The sequence below is a fragment of the Tachyglossus aculeatus genome, chromosome 5 (genome assembly GCF_015852505.1).
Source record: "Tachyglossus aculeatus isolate mTacAcu1 chromosome 5, mTacAcu1.pri, whole genome shotgun sequence".
NCBI lineage: Eukaryota > Metazoa > Chordata > Mammalia > Monotremata > Tachyglossidae > Tachyglossus > Tachyglossus aculeatus.
In genome coordinates this window covers 44,311,459-44,330,143 of record NC_052070.1, presented here as the reverse complement: position 1 = coordinate 44,330,143, position 18,685 = coordinate 44,311,459, and the positions used below count along the sequence as shown (strand labels likewise).

Below are 18,685 nucleotides of genomic sequence, written 5' to 3'. Positions count from 1 at the left end.
GTGGGGCCGGCTCGGATGACGAGGCCGGGATCCGGGCCTGCGCCCTTGTAGTGGCTTCCTCTATTTCCCCCATTCCTAATTTACCTTAATATCTGTTCCCCAATTTGGAGATTGTAAGCTCCTTGTGGGTAGGGATCGTTTCTAACAACTCTGTTATAGTGTACTTTACCAAGCTCTTAGTACAGTGTTTAGCACCCCGTAAGCGCTCAATAAATACCGTTGACTGATTCCCTTGGGTGGCCCCGGATGCCCCTCCGGGATGGCCCGGAATCAATACCTTGGGGGTCTCTTTTCCCCCAGTCCCCAGCCGCATGCATTGCCTTTGCTTCCTTGTCTGGCCCTGCATCCCTCTTCTCTTAACGCCGGCCCCGCTGACCGGCTCACGTTGCAAGAAACCCGACACTCGTGTATTTCCTTTCTGTCCCGGGACCTGGGCCACGGCCTCCTCCATCCCGTACGGCTGGACCTACTTCCCCAACACACTTTCCCCATCCATATGGGAGCGGGCAGGGCGGACCAGCTCCTCCTCTTTTCCCTCTGCTCCCACTGCCTCACCCTCCTCCTCTTCATCCTCTCCCCGTGCCCAGACCCTTCCCCCTGCTCCGTGTGCTTCGGCGCAGTGCATTGTCTGCCCACCGGCTGCCCTGGTCAGGCCCGGCCCAGCCCGAGGACAATGGACCAAATGAGGCGCAGCAGGCAGGACTCCCAGCCCAGCCCGCAGGCTGCCGGGGCCCGGAGGCCTACAAAGGCCTATTGTTGTGTGTCTCCCTGGAGCACTAGTTCCCAGGCACGCACAGAGTTTGGGGGGCAGGGCAGACCCATAGTCCAGGCATGCTGGCAGCCCCCTGATATACAGGGGACAGCCCCAGCCCCCAGACATTCAGGGGATAGTCCCCAGGCCCCAGATATACAGGGGACAGTCCCCAGTCCCCAGACATACAGGGGAAAGTCCCCAACCCCAGATATACAAGAGATAGCCCCTAGCCCCCAGACATACAGGGGACAGTCCCCAGCTCCCAGGCATACAAGAGATAGCCTCCAGCCATACAGTGGACAGTTCTCAGGCCTCTGACATTCAGGGGACCATCCCCAGCCCCCAGACATACAGAGGACAGTCCCCAGCTCCTAGACATACAAGAGATAGCCCCCAGCCATACAGAGGACAGTCCCCAACCCTCAGCCATTCAGGGGAGAGCCCCCAGACATATAGGGGACAGTGCCCAGATACCAGACATACAAGGGACAGTTCCCAGCCCCCAAACATACGGGGGACAGCTCTGCAGACCTAAAGACATACAAGGGACAGCCCTACAGCCCCAAAGACATATAGAGGACAGCTCACAGCTTCACAGCCATACGGGGGACAGATACACAGCGTCACAGCCATATGGGGTGGAGGGGGGACGACAATTCCTCAGCCCCACAGCCATACAGGAAAAGTTCCACAGTCCCTTATTACAGTGGTCTGCACACAGTAAGCACTCAATAAGTATGATTGAATGAATACAGGGGAGAGCCCACAGCCTACATTCATAAAGGGGACAGCTCCACTACCCCACTGACATTCAGGGGAAAGTTCCACAGTCCCCATAGACATACAGGAGGCAGTCCTCAGTCTACAGCCATACAGGAAAAAGACTGCTGACATACGGGGACAGTTCTACAGCCCCACAGACACTCAGGGGACAGCCCACAGCCCCACCGACATACTGGGGATAGGCAACAGCCTCACATCATTCATTCAGTCATATTTATTGAGTGCTTACTGTGTGCACAGCACTGTACTAAGCACTTGGGAAATACAAGCTGGCAACATATAGAGACGGTCCCTACCCAACAGTGGGCTCACAGTCTAGAAGGGGCTAGAAGTCTAGCCCCCACAGACATGCAGGGTACTGCCCACAGTTCCACAGACATACAAGGCACAACCCCCTCTGGTCCATACTTCACTCTTCTGCCTGGATCATTTTTCCACAAAAGCGTTCAGTCCACGTTTCCCCACTCCTCAAGAAACTCCAGTGGTTGCCCACCCACCCCTTCATCAAACTAAAACTCCTGATCATTCGCTTTAAAGCACTCAAGCACCTTGCCACCACCCCCCACTTCACCTTGCTACTCTTCTACTACAATCCAGCCTGCACACTTCGCACCCCTAATGCTAACCTTCTCACTGAACCTCGATCTCATCTATCTTGCCGCCGACCCCTCACCCATGTCCTTCCTCTGACCTGGAATGACTTCTCTCCTCCAATCCGACAGAAAATTACTCTCCCTGCCTTCAAAGTCCTACTGAAGGCACATCTCCTCCAAGAGGCCTTCCCTGACTAAGCGCCCCTTTCCTTTTCTCTCACTCCCCTCCACATCACCCTTCCTTACTCCCTTTATTCATTCCCCCCCACACCCGACACATAGCACTTATGTATATATCTAATTTATTCATTTATATTAATGTCTGTCTCCCCTTCCAGATTGTAAGTTTGTTGTGGACAGGGAATGTGTTTACTGCTATATTGTACTCTCTCAGTACTTAGTACAGTGCTCTGCACATAGTAAGCACTCAATAAACACAATTGAATGAATGAATGAAAGAATACAGATATACAGGGGACAAGGCACACAGTCCCACAGACATACAAGGCATAGCCCCACAGACACACTGGAGGCAGTCACATAGATCCACAGATAGATAGTGGACAGTGCACAGGGGCCAACACAGGCACACAGGCATTTAGGGTCATGTTTAGGGTCATATACACAGGCACTGACGGTAGACCAAACCAACTGTCACCTAGGCATAGCTAAGGGGCAAAGTCACATATCAGCTAATAGACTCAATCACACACACAGATGTACAAGAACCAGATCTTCAGTCATCTAGATACAAGCTGACAGACAGACATATGGGAACAAGCACACAGGCATTCACATAGATGTGTGTATACCTATTGACGCCTATGCATTCAAAAACCTTTTTCTATATGTACCACCCTCCTCAAGCCCCTCAGTCAGAGTTCAGTCCACCCACCTCTCCCCCAGCCCTCAACCTCCAGCTGCTGGGGGCCTCTCCTCTGGGGGAACCCAGGAAATTGCACTTGGATTTGCCCCCTTAATTCGCCCTTTCCTCAGCCCCACAGCACTTATGTACATATCCAGAACGTATTTATTTATATTAATGTTTGTCTCCCTGTCTAGACTGTAAGCTGACTGTGGGCGGGGAACAGTCTTACCAAGACTGCTATATTGTACTCCCCCAAGTGATTAGTACAGTGCTCTATACACAAGTAAGTGCTCAGTACATATGATTGATTGATTAACCCAAGGAGTAGGGGTGGGAGGACTGGTTGGGTCAGGAGGGGAGAAGCCCACTGGGTGGGGAATCATTTCTCCCAGAGCCCCAGGGAAGGATAAGGAGAGTCAGTGACTTGGGCAGGGGGGAGCTGAGGGGGTAATGAAAACTCCAGTGGGGCCACACCCAAGAGCCGAAGTGTCACTGGAGGATGGTTCATATGTTCATTTTTTAGCCCTGAACTCCATGAGGTGAGCATGGCATCTCTTAGGTTGCCCAGAAACAAGGGGGCTGACTAATGGTACTACCACCTCCTTTGCTGCCTACTTTCATGAGTTTAGAGGTTAGAGATGCAGGAGGTCTGGGAATCAGAGGATCTGAGTTCTAATCCTGGCTCTGCTACTTTTCTGCTGTGTGACCTTCTCTGTGCCTCAGTTCTTTCTCTCATTTGCAAAAATGGGGATTCAATGCCTGTTCTCCCTGTTATTTAGACTGCAAATCCCACAAGGGACCTGATTATCTTGTATGTACCCCAGCACACAGCACAGTGCTTGACATAGTAAGTGCTTAACTTGTACCACAATTGTTATTATCATTATTAGAGTTTGGGGAAGAATGACCAGCTCTGCTAATATGGCAAACCCTCTATTGCTTTTCCGGTTGTAGTGATGGATTGCTCTGAGCCATCACCTTCTTTTGCCCGGTCCTCTGGCAGCCAACCGCACACAACATGATGTGACTGGCAGGGGTAACGGTGCTGCCTGGGGCCAAAAAACAGTATTTCCCTGGCACCCTGCAGCTGGCACCCTATTCCAGAGCCTGTGTGGAGTGAGGCATTTGTGTTGGAGTGGAGCCACATTTTACTGGTTGACAAAATTCTGTGGCTATTTAGCAATTAAAAATAGAACAAACAACATAGAAAAAACGTCTCCCAAATAACAACCAAACATGAAACTACAAAATCCTCTTCTTTGTAGTCCTGTCCAGAGATTTCCCTCCTCACTCTCCCCCAGCTAAATGTCAGTCCTGCCTCCCTTCCTTCAAGGTTTCACAAGGGTGTGGAGCCCCTCTAGGGCACAGGGTTAATCCCCCAATTTTTTCTGCACCCCGAGGAACTGCACGCCTTTCAGGTTCTGCTTTCACAATCAACAGACACCTAAGGGCAGACCCTCCTTTGGAAGAACAAGGGACGGGCCAGATCCCCACAGTGAAGCACATGGATCAGGCCCTCAGACACACAAGAGTATGAGGGATGGATCTGTCACACAGACCCACAGACACACAAGACACAAATCAAGCTGATCGACACACAAATCTTCAGGGGACAGATCAGATCAAAAGACCCACAGGTGAGGGACTGACTGATCAAGCTTTCAGAGACACTTTGACCTACCAGACTCAAGCCCACTTCCATGCAGACATTCAGGCATGCAGGAACCTATCCATATATATTAATGGTAGCCCCACGCATAAACCAGTGCTGGGTGCCCTCTCGCGTGCGTGCGTGCACGCGCGCGCTCACACACACACACACACACACACACACACACACACACACACACACACACAAGCATTTTACAGCCTTGCACACCTGTAGTAGTTCTTTGAATTTCAAAGATGAGGCCACTGAGGTGAATTTCACTTATGGGTGAGGTGTGGCTGCAAAGGTCAATGCAGGAATGATGTTCCCAACCACACCGTGCACACAAACAGACCCTCCTTTGTTGTTCTATTGTTTGCAGCACCTGGTACTATTTCTCCTTTTGCCTTTGTCTCTCCATCCCCTTGAAGCTTCTGTCTAAGAGGAGCCGCCCCCGTTCTGGAGTTCTGGATCGCAGTGTACCAGGGTGGTCTGTCAAGGTTGTCTGACAGCTATAGACTTCCTTAAAATGCTTCCTTGGTCTCCCTCGCTTTTGCGGCCCCATTTCATTCTGCTCAGGAATCCCACAGCCATCCATTCTTTTCACCCACCCCATCCAGTGAAGCTGGGTTGAGGTGAGCCTTGCTTCAAGGTTCAGAGGCTGTCTGCATTCCAGGGCTTTGGCTAACTGAGCCAAAGGCTCTCAGTCACTTGCCTGTCCTCTTGAATGTGTGCCTTTAGTACCCAATCATGTAGATATTGCAACTCATAAATAATTGTCCCTAGGGCTTTCAGTGATGCGCCTAGCCTGATGAGTTGGAAGTTTCCTGGAAGATCGGAAGTATGGTCTCAACTTCTGCATTAAGGAGGAAGGATCATGGCCTAATGGGAAAAACAAAAGCCCAGGCCTAGGAGTCAGCGGACCCGTGTTCTAATCCTGGCTCTGCCCCTTGCAGGCTTTGTGATTTTAGGCAAGTCAATTACTAGCTCTGTGCCTCAGTTTCCTCAACCGTAAAATGGGAATTCAGTACTTAGACTGTGACCCTCATTCATTCATTCATTCAATCGTATTTATTGAGCACTTACTGTGTGCAGAGCACTGTACTAAGCATTTGGGAAGTACTAGTCCTCCTCCCCCTCCACCCCCTCTCCATCTCCCCTGCCTTACCTCCTTCCCCTCCCCACAGCTCCTGTATATATTTATATATGTTTGTAGGTATTTATTACTCTATTTATTTATTTATTTTATTTTATTTGTACATATTTATTCTATTTATTTTATTTTGTTAATATGTTTTGTTTTGTTCTCTGTCTCCCCCTTCTAGACTGTGAGCCCACTGTTGGGTAGGGACCGTCTCTATATGTTGCCAACTTGTACTTCCCAAGCACTTAGTACAGTGCTCTGCACACAGTAAGCGCTCAATAAATATGATTGAATGAATGAATATAAAGACGGTCCCTTACCAACAATGGGCTCACAGTCTAGAAGGGGGAGACAGACAACAAAACAAAACATGTGGGACAGGGCCTGTGTCCAACCTGATTAACTTCCATTTACCCCAGTGCTTATAACACTGAGCTCATAGCAAGCACTCAACAGATATCATTTTAAAAGGTCCTCTGTGTACCCTTCAGGATGGCTTTGTGGACTAAATTGAACAAGTCTGTTTTTTTTTTCCTAATGGTATTTATTAAGCACTTACTACATGCTAGGCACTGTTCTAAATGCTGGGTTAGATACAAGATAATCAGTTTGGATATAGTCCATGTCCCACATAAAATTTGCAGTCATAATCCACATTTTACAGATGAGGAAACTGAGGTGCAGAGAAGTGAAGTGACTTGCCCATGGTCACAAATCAGGCAATTGGCAGAGCTGGGATTAGAACACAAGAACTTCTGACTCCCAGGGCTGTGCTCTAGCCATGCTCTAGCCATTTGCTGGTTCCTCCGCTGGTAATGGGGAATGGACCTAACTAAGCATCCCCTGTTCAGTCACAGTATGCCATGCCATCATGTAGTAATCTCAGCCCCGTGGTGAGCTTTCCAGAGCCTCTAATGCTACTAACCAATTTCCAGAACCTAGATCACCTTTTGGCGTCAGAGCCTTTTGTAAGGTCTGTAGGTAGACTGCTCCCTGCACATCTCCTGTATCTGATGTGATGCAAAGGTCGTAACTACCCATTCTGTTATATTTTTATATTATTCATATTAATGTCTGTCTCCCCCTCTAGACTGTAAACTCAGTGCTGGACAACTCTGTTATATTGTACTTTTCTCAAGCAACTAGTACAGTGCTCTCCACACAGTAACCGCACAATACATCAATTATTATTTGATTGGGCCACTGATTTATTTCTCTCTGAAGTCACTGTCACCTCTTCTTTATGCAGCCCTAGTGGACTTTTCATTAGTGAAGAATTTAAGGCACAACCAGATTTGGGCAGATTGAGGTTGCCTTTGTAAAAAATCAATTCCAAATGATTTGATCCAACCCCATTTTATTTATCTTAGTTAATCCACCTACATTGGCTCCTAATGGTATTGGACTAAGACCAGGGAAGCAGCAAGGCATGTGGAAAGAGCACAGGCCTGGGAGTTGGAGGACCTGGGCTCTAATCCTAGCTCTGCCACCTGCCTGCTGTGTGACCTTGAGCAAGTCACTTAACTTTTCTGTGACTCAGTTTTCTCAACTGCAAAATGGGGATTCAATTCCTATCTTCCCTCCTACTTACACCATGAGCCCCATGTAGGCCCTGATTATCCTGTGTCTGCCCCAGTGCTTAGTACAATGATTGGCATATAGTAAGTACTTAACAAATACCTCTAGGGATTATGGGCAGGGAATGTGGCTGCTTATTCTGTTGCATTATACTCTCCCAAGCACTTAGTATAGTATTCCGCACATAGTAAGCACTCAATAAATGCCACTGATTGATTGATTGATCGTATGCTCCCAAGTGCTTAGTACACTGCTCTGCACACAGTAAGCGCTCAATAAATACCATTGATTGATCGATTGACATACTCTCCAAGCACTTGTACATTGCTCTGCACACGGTAAGCACTCAATAAATACCATTGATGGTACTCTAGCAAGCGCTTTGTACATTGCTCTGCACACAGTAAGTGCTCAATAAATACCATTGATTGATTGTACTCTCCCAAGCGCTTGGTATAGTGCTCTGCACACAGTAAGCGCTCATTAAATATCATTGATTGAATGATTGTGTTCTCCGTCCGTGCCCTGCTGGGGTCTGAAGCTGTACTGTGGTGTCAGGAGGTGGTGAGACTCTTCAGAGGTCAGTACAGCTGGAATCTCAGTGCCCTCGGTGGAGTGGAGTGAGGTGCCTAGAGTGATGCCGTAGTCTGATTTTTCACCTTTCTTCTCGAAGAAGGCAATGATGGTAGCATCTTGCAGACCTGGTGGCATGACTTCAGGGTGTAGTGTGGCCTGGTGAATAGAGTGTGGCCCTGGGAGTCAGAAGGACCTGGGTTCTAATCCCGGCTTCGCCACTTGTCTGCTGTGTGACCCTGGGCAAGGGAAGCAGCATGGCTCAATGGACAGAGCACGGGCTTGGGAGTCAGAGGTTGTGGGTTCTAATCCCAGTTCTGTCACATGTCAGCTGGGTGACTTTAGGCAAGTCACTTAACTTCTCTGTGCCTCAGTTACCTCATCTGTAAAATGGGGATTAAGACTGTAAGCCCCATGTGAGACAACTTGATTACCTTGTATATCCCCAGCATTTAGAACACTGCTTGGCACGTAGTAAGCACTTAACAAATACCATCATTAGTATTATCATTATTATTCTCTGGGCCTCAGTTACCTCATCTGTAAAGTGGGACATGGACCATGTCCGACCTGATTAGCTTGTATCTACCCCAGCACTTAGTACAGTGCCTGGTGCATTGAAGGGACTTAACAAATACCATAAAAAAGTACCATAAAAATACATTAAAAAATTCCTGTTGTGTCAGGTTTTTTTAATAATTAACAATAATGGTGGTACCTGTAAATGCTTACTATGTGCCAAGCACTGCACTAAGCACCAGGGTATTCAGGTTGGACACAATCCCTGTTCCAACCAGGGGTCACATTCGAAGTTTGATGGGGAGCAGATATTGGGTCCCCATTTTATAAATGAGGGAACTGGAGCACAGAGAAATGAAGTGGCTTACTCAAGGTCACACAGGAAGCAAGCAAGAAGCAGCATGGTCTAGTGAATAAAGCACGGGGCTTGAAGTCAGGGAACCTAGGTTCTAATCCCAGCTCCACCACTTGCCTGCTGTGTGACCTTGGGTAAGTCACGACACTCCTCTGTGCCTCAGTTACCTCATCTGTTAAATAGTCAGTCAATTATTCATTCAGTCAATGGTATGTACTGTATGCCTACTATGTGCAGAACACTGTACCAAGTGCTTGGGATAGTATACTACAGCAGAATTAGCAGTCACAATCCCTGCCCATAATGAACTTTCAGTCTGTTCTCCCTCTTACTGAGACCGTGAGCCCTATATGGGTCAGAGACTATATCCAGCCTGATTAACTTAGAACAGTTAATCTAAGAAAAGTTACAACAGCGCTTAGAACAGTATTTGATGCATAGTAAGCACTTAACAAATGCCATAATAAAGAGGAGCAGAGCCAGGATTAGAACCCAGTCCCATTCTCTGATTTCCAGGCCAGTCTTTCCACTAGGCCCTTCTGCTTCTCATTTTGCCATTACTCCTGGCTGTTTGGGGATAGTACCATGTCTTCACACGTTGGTGTATGGTCTATGCTGTGCGGGGCTTTTATCTTCAATAGTAGCAGGTAAATTCTGGAGAATATTGAAGTATTGTGGCCATCTTCTAAGACGTGCCTTCTTATCTGTATATATGTATATATGGTTGTACATATTTATTACTCTATTTATTTATTTATTTATTTATTTTACTTGTACATTTCTAGCCTACTTATTTTATTTTGTTGGTATGTTTGGTTCTGTTCTCTGTCTCCCCCTTTTAGACTGTGAGCCCACTGTTGGGCAGGGACTGTCTCTATGTGATGCCAATTTGTACTTCCCAAGCGCTTAGTACAGTGCTCTGCACATAGTAAGCGCTCAATAAATACGATTGATTGATTGATTGATTATCTGATGAGGCTGGAGCCATTTGTCTTTTCAGAGGTGCTGTGATAGTATGTGGAGCTCTTCCTTAGTCACACACCGAACTCTGTGAAGGCTCATTGGTAGTGGTGGTGTTCTGCGAAGCTGTTCTGGATCTCTTGGCTTTTGGCATCCTATCCCCGTCCCTTCGGTTCCTCAATGTGATTTGTTTGTCATGACAGAGGCTTCTAGAAACTTCTCTTTGGTCTGGATCATGAGGGGCTGCAAAGTGTCATCGGTGCAGTACTTGTTTTTGCTGCAAGCGGGTTTAACTCTGTGTCACGTTCATTGACCCAATCTTGGTGAGTGCGCCTAACATGTCTTGTTGGCTGCCTGGTAGCCAATATTTTGGTGAAATGGCCATTGGCTGTTTGTGGTAGAGATTAGGGTTGAGGCTCCTGGCTCCAGCAGGGCTGCAGGAATTCAGCTTCAAAGTTGCTTGCGGGGGTGTTCCTTCTCCGAGAGCCTAACATTTAGCCTTCTTCAGGGTTTGGGAAGGATGTGTGCATGTGCATACAAACACACACACCTCTGTCCCCTACCCGCCCCCGGGTGGGAAATGGAACAGACATGAACAGATGCTATTATAATACCCATTCCTCCTTGGGTGCACACACACACACACACACACACACACACACACACACACACACACACACACACACACACTTTAAGAACCTCTATGCTCTGTCCACATCCACCTGGATCACAGACTATGGTGGTAACCAAGACTTCCACCCCTCCGCACTGCCCGAAGCCAGGGACTGGGTGAGCTTTCCAACTGACTGGTGAGAGCAGATCAGTCATCTATGGGGTAGAGGGGGAGGCTGCTTTCTGGGAGGTACCCGACCCTGGGGGAGAAAGATCAGGCTTCTCGGCTGACATTACCTCCCTCTTCAGGACCTGGCTTTCGATGTGACGCAGACTGTTCTTCGCCTGTACATAGATGTCCGCCGTGGGCTGCCCGTTGGGGGGTCGGGGGGCTGGGTAACCGGGAGGGGGAGGGGGCAGTTCGGCACTGGGGGGTGGAGGAGGTGGGGGGGGAAAGCTGGGTGGGGGAGGGGGTGCAGCCAGGCCCCCCTTCTTGGTCTCATGTGGGTTGATCTCCGGGTTGAGCATGTCCATGTAGTTCTGCATGTCAGTGCTGGTGGGGTTCTGGAGCCCTGTCGGGGAGGAGAGAGACCATGGAGCAGCTCAGGGCCTTGGGCGGCCCCACCGGGCCAGGCCACTGGGAAGGGCCAGGAAGGGTGGGACCCCAATGTGCGGGGCTAGGTGACCCAAGCAGTGTCCCTGCCCCTCTCTGTACCCAAATTTCTCAAGTAGTCCAGGGCCCAGGAGGCACAGCCCCAGGGATGAGCAGGACAGGGGAGCCCCAGTTGAAACCAGGAGCATAGTTCAAGCCTGTGCCTTCCAGAGGCGGAGGAATGGCCCGCTCTCCTGGGGCCTGGACCATTCCTGAGGAGACCTGGCCGGGGCCCCTCAAAGGACAAGGACTGACCCCATGGCTGCTGCTGCTGAGCCCAGCCTTGGAACTGCTATACCATCCTGCTGGGAGGGGGCAGGTGAGAGTGGGGACAGGGTGGACCACCCTCTAGGGCCATGGCAGGGGAGGTACTGCAATTCTGCACCGACTGGAACTTTTAAGACCCAATGTAGACATGTGTGCTTATGGATGCAGACTGCGGTGCAGCACCACAGTGTTGGGGGGAGACTGCACTGAAGCAGCAAAGGTGACTGGAGACTGTGGTGCAGCACCACGGCATGGATGGAGACATTGGTGTGACACTACAACGTGGACGGAGACTGGGGTGTGACACTGCAGCATGAATGGAGGCTGTGATGTAGTAATGATAATAATAATAATGATGGTATTTGTTAAGTGCTTACTATGTGCAAAGCACTGTTCTAAGTGCTGGGGGGAAACAAGGTGATCAGGTTGTTCCACGTGGGGCTCGCAGTCTTAATCCCCATTTTACAGATGAGGGAACTGAGGCACAGATAAGTTAAGTGACTTGCCTAAAGTCACACAGCTGACAATTGGTGGAGTCGGGATTTGAACCCATGACCTCTGACTCAAAAGCCCGGCCTCTTTCCACTGAGCCACGCTGCTTCTCTACCACAGAATAGATGGTGATTGCCATGCAGCAGCACAGCACGGATGAAGACTGTAGTGCGGCACCACTGTGTGGATGGAGACTGGTGAAAAGCAGCTATTTGGAGTTCAGGGGTGCTCCTGGGGAAGTCCCACCCCACTTCAGGGCCCCAGATCACTCACTTGGGGCCAGGCCCCTGGGCTGGCTGCCCCGCTTCTCCCCGGTGCTGGACTGGCTGGAAGGGCAGGAGTCGTAGTTGGAGAGGGTGCTGGTGGGTGAGCTGGGGCGGAAGGGCAGGGGCTGGGCTGACACGGTGGTGTTGGGTGAGGACATGCCCGAGTCGGGCTGCTTGGCCTCCAGCTCGGCAGCTGGGTCTGGTGACACGACGCGGTGCTCCACGCTCTGGGAAGGACACAGAGGACCAAAGCGGGGGTGACCACAGGGGGATTGCTTCCCAGGCACACCCCTCCATGCCCTCAGGGCCCTTGCCACCTAAGTGGGGGGCTTCGTTCCTGAATGCAGCTAATCAGCCCTGGGAGATGATTCTGGACCCCATCTGGGGTCTCAGGGCCATGGAATGTTCCCCATGCTTAGCGCTGGGCCGAGGCTCCCCAAAGTCAGTGGAGGAGAGGGGATGCTCTCTCTGACATCACCCTGTCTTCCAAGAGCTCCCCTGAAGCCTCTGATTCCCTCTTCCCCCTCAATCCGAGATTTCCCAGGGCTGTGTGCCCTGGGCCCTCCCCTAGTTTTCTGGAGAAGCCACTCTGAGTCCCTGGACCCAGCCTCCCACCCCGGGGCAGCCAGGCAGGCTGGAACCACCACTTAGGATGGGTCAAGGCAGGGGACAGTGCTTTGCACATAGTAAGTGCTTAACAAATACCATTATTATGATTATTACGCTCTGGTAGTTTGGGTAGCAGCAGCTAGTTTCAGGCCTCAGGCTGCCAGGAGGAAGCCAGCCTAGCTCCCCATTAATGCTTCTCTACACATCGCTGGCCTCAAGGACCTGGACCAGCCCACTGGGATCCCCCTCACCCCAGGCCCTGGTCTGCTCCTGGAGACTTCAGAAGGCGTGGCCCAAGGGTGGGAATGGGTAGAGGTTTCTCTCAGCTCCCGGTCTCTTCCCGTCTATTCCGTCTCCCTGTGGTGGGGAGGGTTCGAGCCCAAGGATCCCCAAGACACTACAAACGGTTCTTCCTGACCTGGACAGCAGAGGCAGAGGGCAGTGGGCTATGGACTCCAGAGAAGATAACTCCTACCCGAGATGGTGGGGAACCAGGGAAATGGGGAGAGGGAAGACTCCTTTCCACACCCCTCGGCCCGACCTTGCCTTGTCCCTGTGGCTGCTGGAGTGTGCCTGGAGTGTGCTCAGAGTGTGCCCAGGGCCCCAGAGAGTCAGGCCAGCTCAAGGCCAGGCCTGGCTCCAGGGCACCTCTCAGCCTCCTTGCTACCTCCAGGCCCAAGGAAATCTCTGTCTGGGCCCCAGACCAGAGCCATCCCTCCCCGTGACAACCCCCTGGGACTCCTGCTGCTGCCTGGCATAGGCACTGAGGGCAGAGGGGAGCCGCTTACGTTGCCCATGCTGCTCTCCCGGCCGCCGGCCTGGCGGGGCTCTGCTCCCTGGTTCTCCCGGCACTGCCGCTGTCTTCTCTGGCTTCGTGTTCTCACAAACCCGCCCCCCAGTCCCGCCCCCTTCAGCCTCTCTACCCCCGCCCCCACACACCTTCAGGGCCCAGAAAACTGTCACAGGTCCCTGGGGAGAGCCCACTGCCCGCCCTGTGCCTGGTGCCAGGTAACGCCCCAGCTGCGGTGCGCTCATTGGCCCGGGTAATTAGGGACTCGGCGTGATTATTTTCCTTTCTAGGGCAGGAGTCCTCCATGGCCTCCAATCTGTCACAGCTGCAGCCAGGGCCCTGTCCTTGCCAGCAGCCACCCACAAAACTGCAGCGGGAAGCAGTGGGAGGGGGGCATGAGGGTCCACCCAACCCCCACCTCCCCAGCCTCAGCTCCTGGCCAAGGCCCTTCACAGCCGTAAGTAGGCATCTGGACTATCCGGGCCCTTAGCTAAACCCTGCAGAAAGGATGGTGGCAAGGTGTCTGGGCAGATCTTGTTTTACCGAGGGCTTCTCTGTCCTCAGCACCTCCAGGATGGTGGCCCAGCTCACAGCTCAAGTCCACGGCTTTTGGCCGGCGCTAGGCCAGGTCGACCCTGTCAGCCCCATCAGTGCTCTCCTCTGTCCGGCCAGAAGCAAGAAGGTAGGGTAGCCCCTCTGGGTGTCAGCCGAATAGGTTCCCTGGGACCTGGGCCATGTGGACAGCATATGGACACCAGAGGCAACGTGGCAGCAGCAGCCCCGAGGGCATCAGGGAAGGGGGGGCACCTAGTTGAAAGAGCTAGAAGGCCTTGCCCCAGAGGAAGCCAACCTGGCCTTACCATGTTGGCAACAGAGCGCAAGTATCGGGTGCAGTGGTCATGCCCGTTGAGGTCGGAGAGGTCAGCGGCCGTGTAGCCATCCCGGTCCCGTATGCCCAGCTGCACGCCGTTCACCACCAGCACCTGGCAGCACTGCGGGGATGGAGTGGAGGGTCAGGAGGCTCAGGGGGCGGACGGACTGCCCCAAGGAGCCACAAGGCTCAGGACTGTGGGGGCTGGGAGAGGGGCAGGGGAATTCTAACCCACTCCCGCTCTTTCCAGAAGGAGCTTGCCCACGTGGGCAGGAGGGGGTCCACCTCCTTGGGCTCCCCTCCCCCAACCCTGGGCCTGGAGCCAAGATCCCTCATGGTTGCTGGGCGAGGCCCTCCTCCAGGGCCCATGGATCCTGAGACTCTCCAGGAGCTGCGACCCAGGTCCAGGGCCAGGCCAGGAAGACCAGCTTCCTTTCCTATGTCCAGAGGGAGCCTGATCATGGGGAGGGGGTTAAAAACCTGCAGCCCCCTACTTCTCTTTCCCCTCCCTTTCCTCGACCCTCTCCCCTCCTGTAGCAATCCCTGTGGATTCCAGAGAAGCAGTGTGGCTTAGTGGGTTCTAATCCCACCTCTGCCACTTGTCTGATGGGTGACCTTGGGCAAGTCACTTCACTTCTGTGTCTTGGTTACCTCATTTGGAAAGTGGTTAAGACTGTAAGCCCTAGGTGGGACAGAGACTGTGTCCAACCTGATCAACTTGTATCTTTCCCAGCTTTTAGTACAGTGCCTGGTACAAGCACTTACAAATTCCACAGTTATTTTATTATTGCTATTATTATGATACCTATTATTATTATTATTCCTCCCAAAGGAGAGAGCCAAGGAAAGAATGTCTGAAGAAGCCAAGATGCCCCTCTCCCCTCCCACCTTTGCCCCCACCTCTCCCTAGCAATTAGAAGGCTGTAGTTTCATTCATTCAATCGCATTTATTGAGTGCATACTGTGTGCAGAGCACTGTACTAAGTGCTTGGGAAGTACAAGTCGGCAACATATAGAGACGGTCCCTACCCAGTTTGGGACCATGTTGGCTGAAGGGGCGTTAGGGGAGATGGGGGTTGGACCTAGACCAGGTAAGCTGATGTCCTGTGAAGTGCCACTAATAAAGGCCATCCCTTCAGTCAGGAAGCTTTCCCCACAGACCCCCTCCAATTTCCCCCACCCGCTCCACCCCAACTTCTGACCTCCAGCTCCCCATTCTCAGCTGCATCGTGCAGGGGTGTCCCACCCCACAGGTCGGTGGTGATCTCACCGCCGTGCAGAAGCAGCCAGCTCAACACCTTGGCATGGCCCCGGCTGGCAGCGAAGTGCATGGCCGTCGCCCCTTCGTCATCCTGCTCCGAGAGGCTGACGTCCGTGCAGCTCACCTGGCGGGGGCAGAGAGAGGTAGGCAAGCAGGAAAGCTGGGCTCCTCCGGCCCCTCCTGCCCTCCTTTCCTCGCCTCCCCCAGTCCAGACGGGCAGTGCTCACCAGCCAGACGATGATGGTGTTGTGACCCATCTGGGCAGCAGCATGGAGCGGCGTCATGCCATCGTTGGAGCGCACGTGGGGGTCTGCCCCGCACTCCTGCACCAGGTACTGCGTCACCTCCAGGTGGCCCTCCTGGCAGGCAAGGTAGAGGGGTGTGGCACCATTCTTGGTCTGGGCACTCACTCCACTGGGGATGCAATGGAACAGCTCTTAGTGAAGGGAGCCACTGCCACCCCTGCGAGGACACTCCTGGCTCTGCCTCCTCCTCCTGGCTCATGAGCTAGTGAATAGAGCACAGGCCTGGGAGTCAGAAAGACCTGGGTTCTAATTCCAGCTCTGTCACTTGTCTTCTGTGTGACCTTGGGCAAGTCATTTCACTTCTCTCATCTGTAAAATGGGGATTAAGACTGTGAGCCCCATGTGGAACAGGGACCGTGTCCAACCCGATTTGCTTGTCTCTAACCCAGCACTTAGTTCAGTGACTGGCACATGGTAAGAGCTTAACAAATATCACAGCTATTATTATCGTTATTATCCTTCCTTAGGGTTAGGCTACCCAGAGGACATTCAGCAGAAAGATACTCTTTCTTGCAATTTTCCACAAGGGGAGCAGCAGCGTTTTTCTTTTTTAATGGTATTTGTTAAGCACTTACTATGTGCCAGGCACTGTACTAAGCGCTGGAGTAGATATAAGCTAATCAGGTGGCACACAGTCCATGTCTCACATGGAACTCACAGACTTGATCCTCGTTTTACATATGAGGGATCTGAGGCCCAGAGAAGTTAAGTGACTTGCCCAAGGCCACACAGCAGGTAAGTGGTGGTGCCAGGATTTAGAACCCAGGTCCTTCTGACTCCCAGGCCCAGGCTCTATCTGTTAGGCCACACTGCATCACCGTTAGAATCCCACCCCTGGGAGGTCATTATCATCAATGGTATTTATTTAGCACTTATTGTGTGCAGACCACTGTGCTAAGCATGGTACAAAGATCCCACAGGATGTCACCAACCCCCTGAAGTCTTGCTCCTAGGATCTCTGCCCAGTGGTCAGGCATTCCAGGAATTCACTCAGCTAGTTGGGGGTAGTTGGCTGCCACTGCCCCTCCCCTCCTGTTCTCTCCAGCTCCCTTTCCTCCAAGCAGCCCTTTCTCAGGCAGCAGGACCATCTTAAAGGGGTGCTAGAGTAGACACTCCTGCCAGGCCCCACTCTTCAACAGAGCCCCAGGGGTTCCCTTCTCCCTCTGTGTTTGGCCTCCGCTTCTCCCCCATCCCCTCCTCCCTTCTCCAAGATGCACTGGAACCATGGGGCCAGGATGCTAAGCAGCCTGCTCGCCTTAATCCTGTTTGCTGAACTATTCTGGGCCCCTGCAATTTAGCAATCTCAAAAAATAAGCAGATTAGCTGTCAGGCTGGTCCAGAGTCACGGAGCTCCCTCCAGGCGGGGTCCGAGGGAGCAGCAGGGAAAGACAAGAGAAATCTATGGACCTGGAAATCCAAACTCCCTCCCCCAGGTACCAATGTCAATCCCAGAACCCTTTGTACTCAAGAACCTGCCACAGCGCTAGCCCTGCCAGTGTTCCCAGACTGTAAACTCACTGTGGGCATGGAATGTGTCTGTTATATTGTAATAATAATAATAATCATAATTATTTTGGTATTTGTAAAGCACTTACTGTATGTCAGGCGCTGTATTAAGCACTGGGGTGGACACAAGCAAATCTGGTTGGACACAGTCCCTGTCCTGCATGGGGCTCACAGTCTTAACACCCACTTTACAGATGAGGTAACTGAGGCCCAGAGAAGTAAAGTGACCTGCCCAAGGCCACATAACAAACAAGTGGCAGAGCTGGGATTAGAACCCTTGACCTTCTGACTCCCAGGTACATGCTGTATCCACTATGCGATCCTGCTTCCAAGCGCCTAATACAGTAAGCTGCTCATAATTAACGCTCAATAAATGCGATTGACTGATGGACTGACTAACTGCAAAGATAAGAAAAAGGGTTCTGCCCCATCTAACCTCCTTCCCTTCCCCACAGCACCTGTATATATGCATTTATGTTTGTACATATTTATTACTCTATCTATTTATTTATTTATTTTACTTGTACATATCTATTCTATTTATTTTATTTTGTTAATATGTTTGGTTTTGTTCTCTGTCTCCCCCTTCTAGACTGTGAGCCCGCTGTTGGGTAGGGGCTGTCTCTATATGTTGCCAACTTGTACTTCCCAAGCGCTTAGTACAGTGCTCTGCACACAGTAAACGCTCAATAAATACGATTGATTGATTGATTGATTGATTGATTCTGCCTCCTTTCCCCACCCGCCTCCAGGCCTGGGCCTCCACCTGCGCCTCTTAGGTCGTGGCTATGCAGTTATCCCTGAACACCGCTAGATGGAGATGTAGTCCACGCCTCGGCACCGGGCACCTGTTCTAGAGTCATTCATTCAGTCGTGTTTATTAAGCGCTTACTGTGCGCAAAACATTGTACTAAGCGCTTGGGAGAGTACACTATAACAACAAATAGGCACATTCCTGCCCACAGTGAGCTCACAGTCTAGAGGGGGAGACAGACATTAATATAAATAGATAGATAAATAAGTAAATAAATTACAGGTATATAATAATGATGGTATTTGTTAAGCGCTTACTATGTACCAAGCACTGTTCTAAACGCTGGTATAGATACAAGGTAAAGAGATTTTCCCACGTGGGTCTCACAATCTTAATCCCCATTTTACAGATGAGGTGCAGCGTGGCTCAGTGGAAAGAGCACGGGCTTTGGGGTCAGAGGTCATGTACTTTGCACACAGTAAGCACCTAACAAATAATAATAATAATAATAATAATGGCATTGAT

At 51.3% G+C, this 18,685-nt stretch overlaps 1 protein-coding gene across 2 annotated transcripts in view; it reads right to left on the bottom strand.

The window, feature by feature from the left end:
• Window positions 1–18,685, bottom strand: part of ESPN (espin) — a 58,332-nt gene that overhangs the window by 16,035 nt on the left and 23,612 nt on the right. For both annotated transcript variants that reach the window (XM_038747184.1, XM_038747186.1), the window contains exons 3-7: window positions 15,823–16,009; window positions 15,537–15,719; window positions 14,324–14,455; window positions 12,102–12,291; window positions 10,685–10,968 (exon numbers count right to left, since the gene is read on the bottom strand). In XM_038747184.1, coding sequence (XP_038603112.1) covers window positions 10,685–10,968; window positions 12,102–12,291; window positions 14,324–14,455; window positions 15,537–15,719; window positions 15,823–16,009 — 976 coding nt within the window. The remainder of the gene's footprint in view (window positions 1–10,684; window positions 10,969–12,101; window positions 12,292–14,323; window positions 14,456–15,536; window positions 15,720–15,822; window positions 16,010–18,685) is intronic.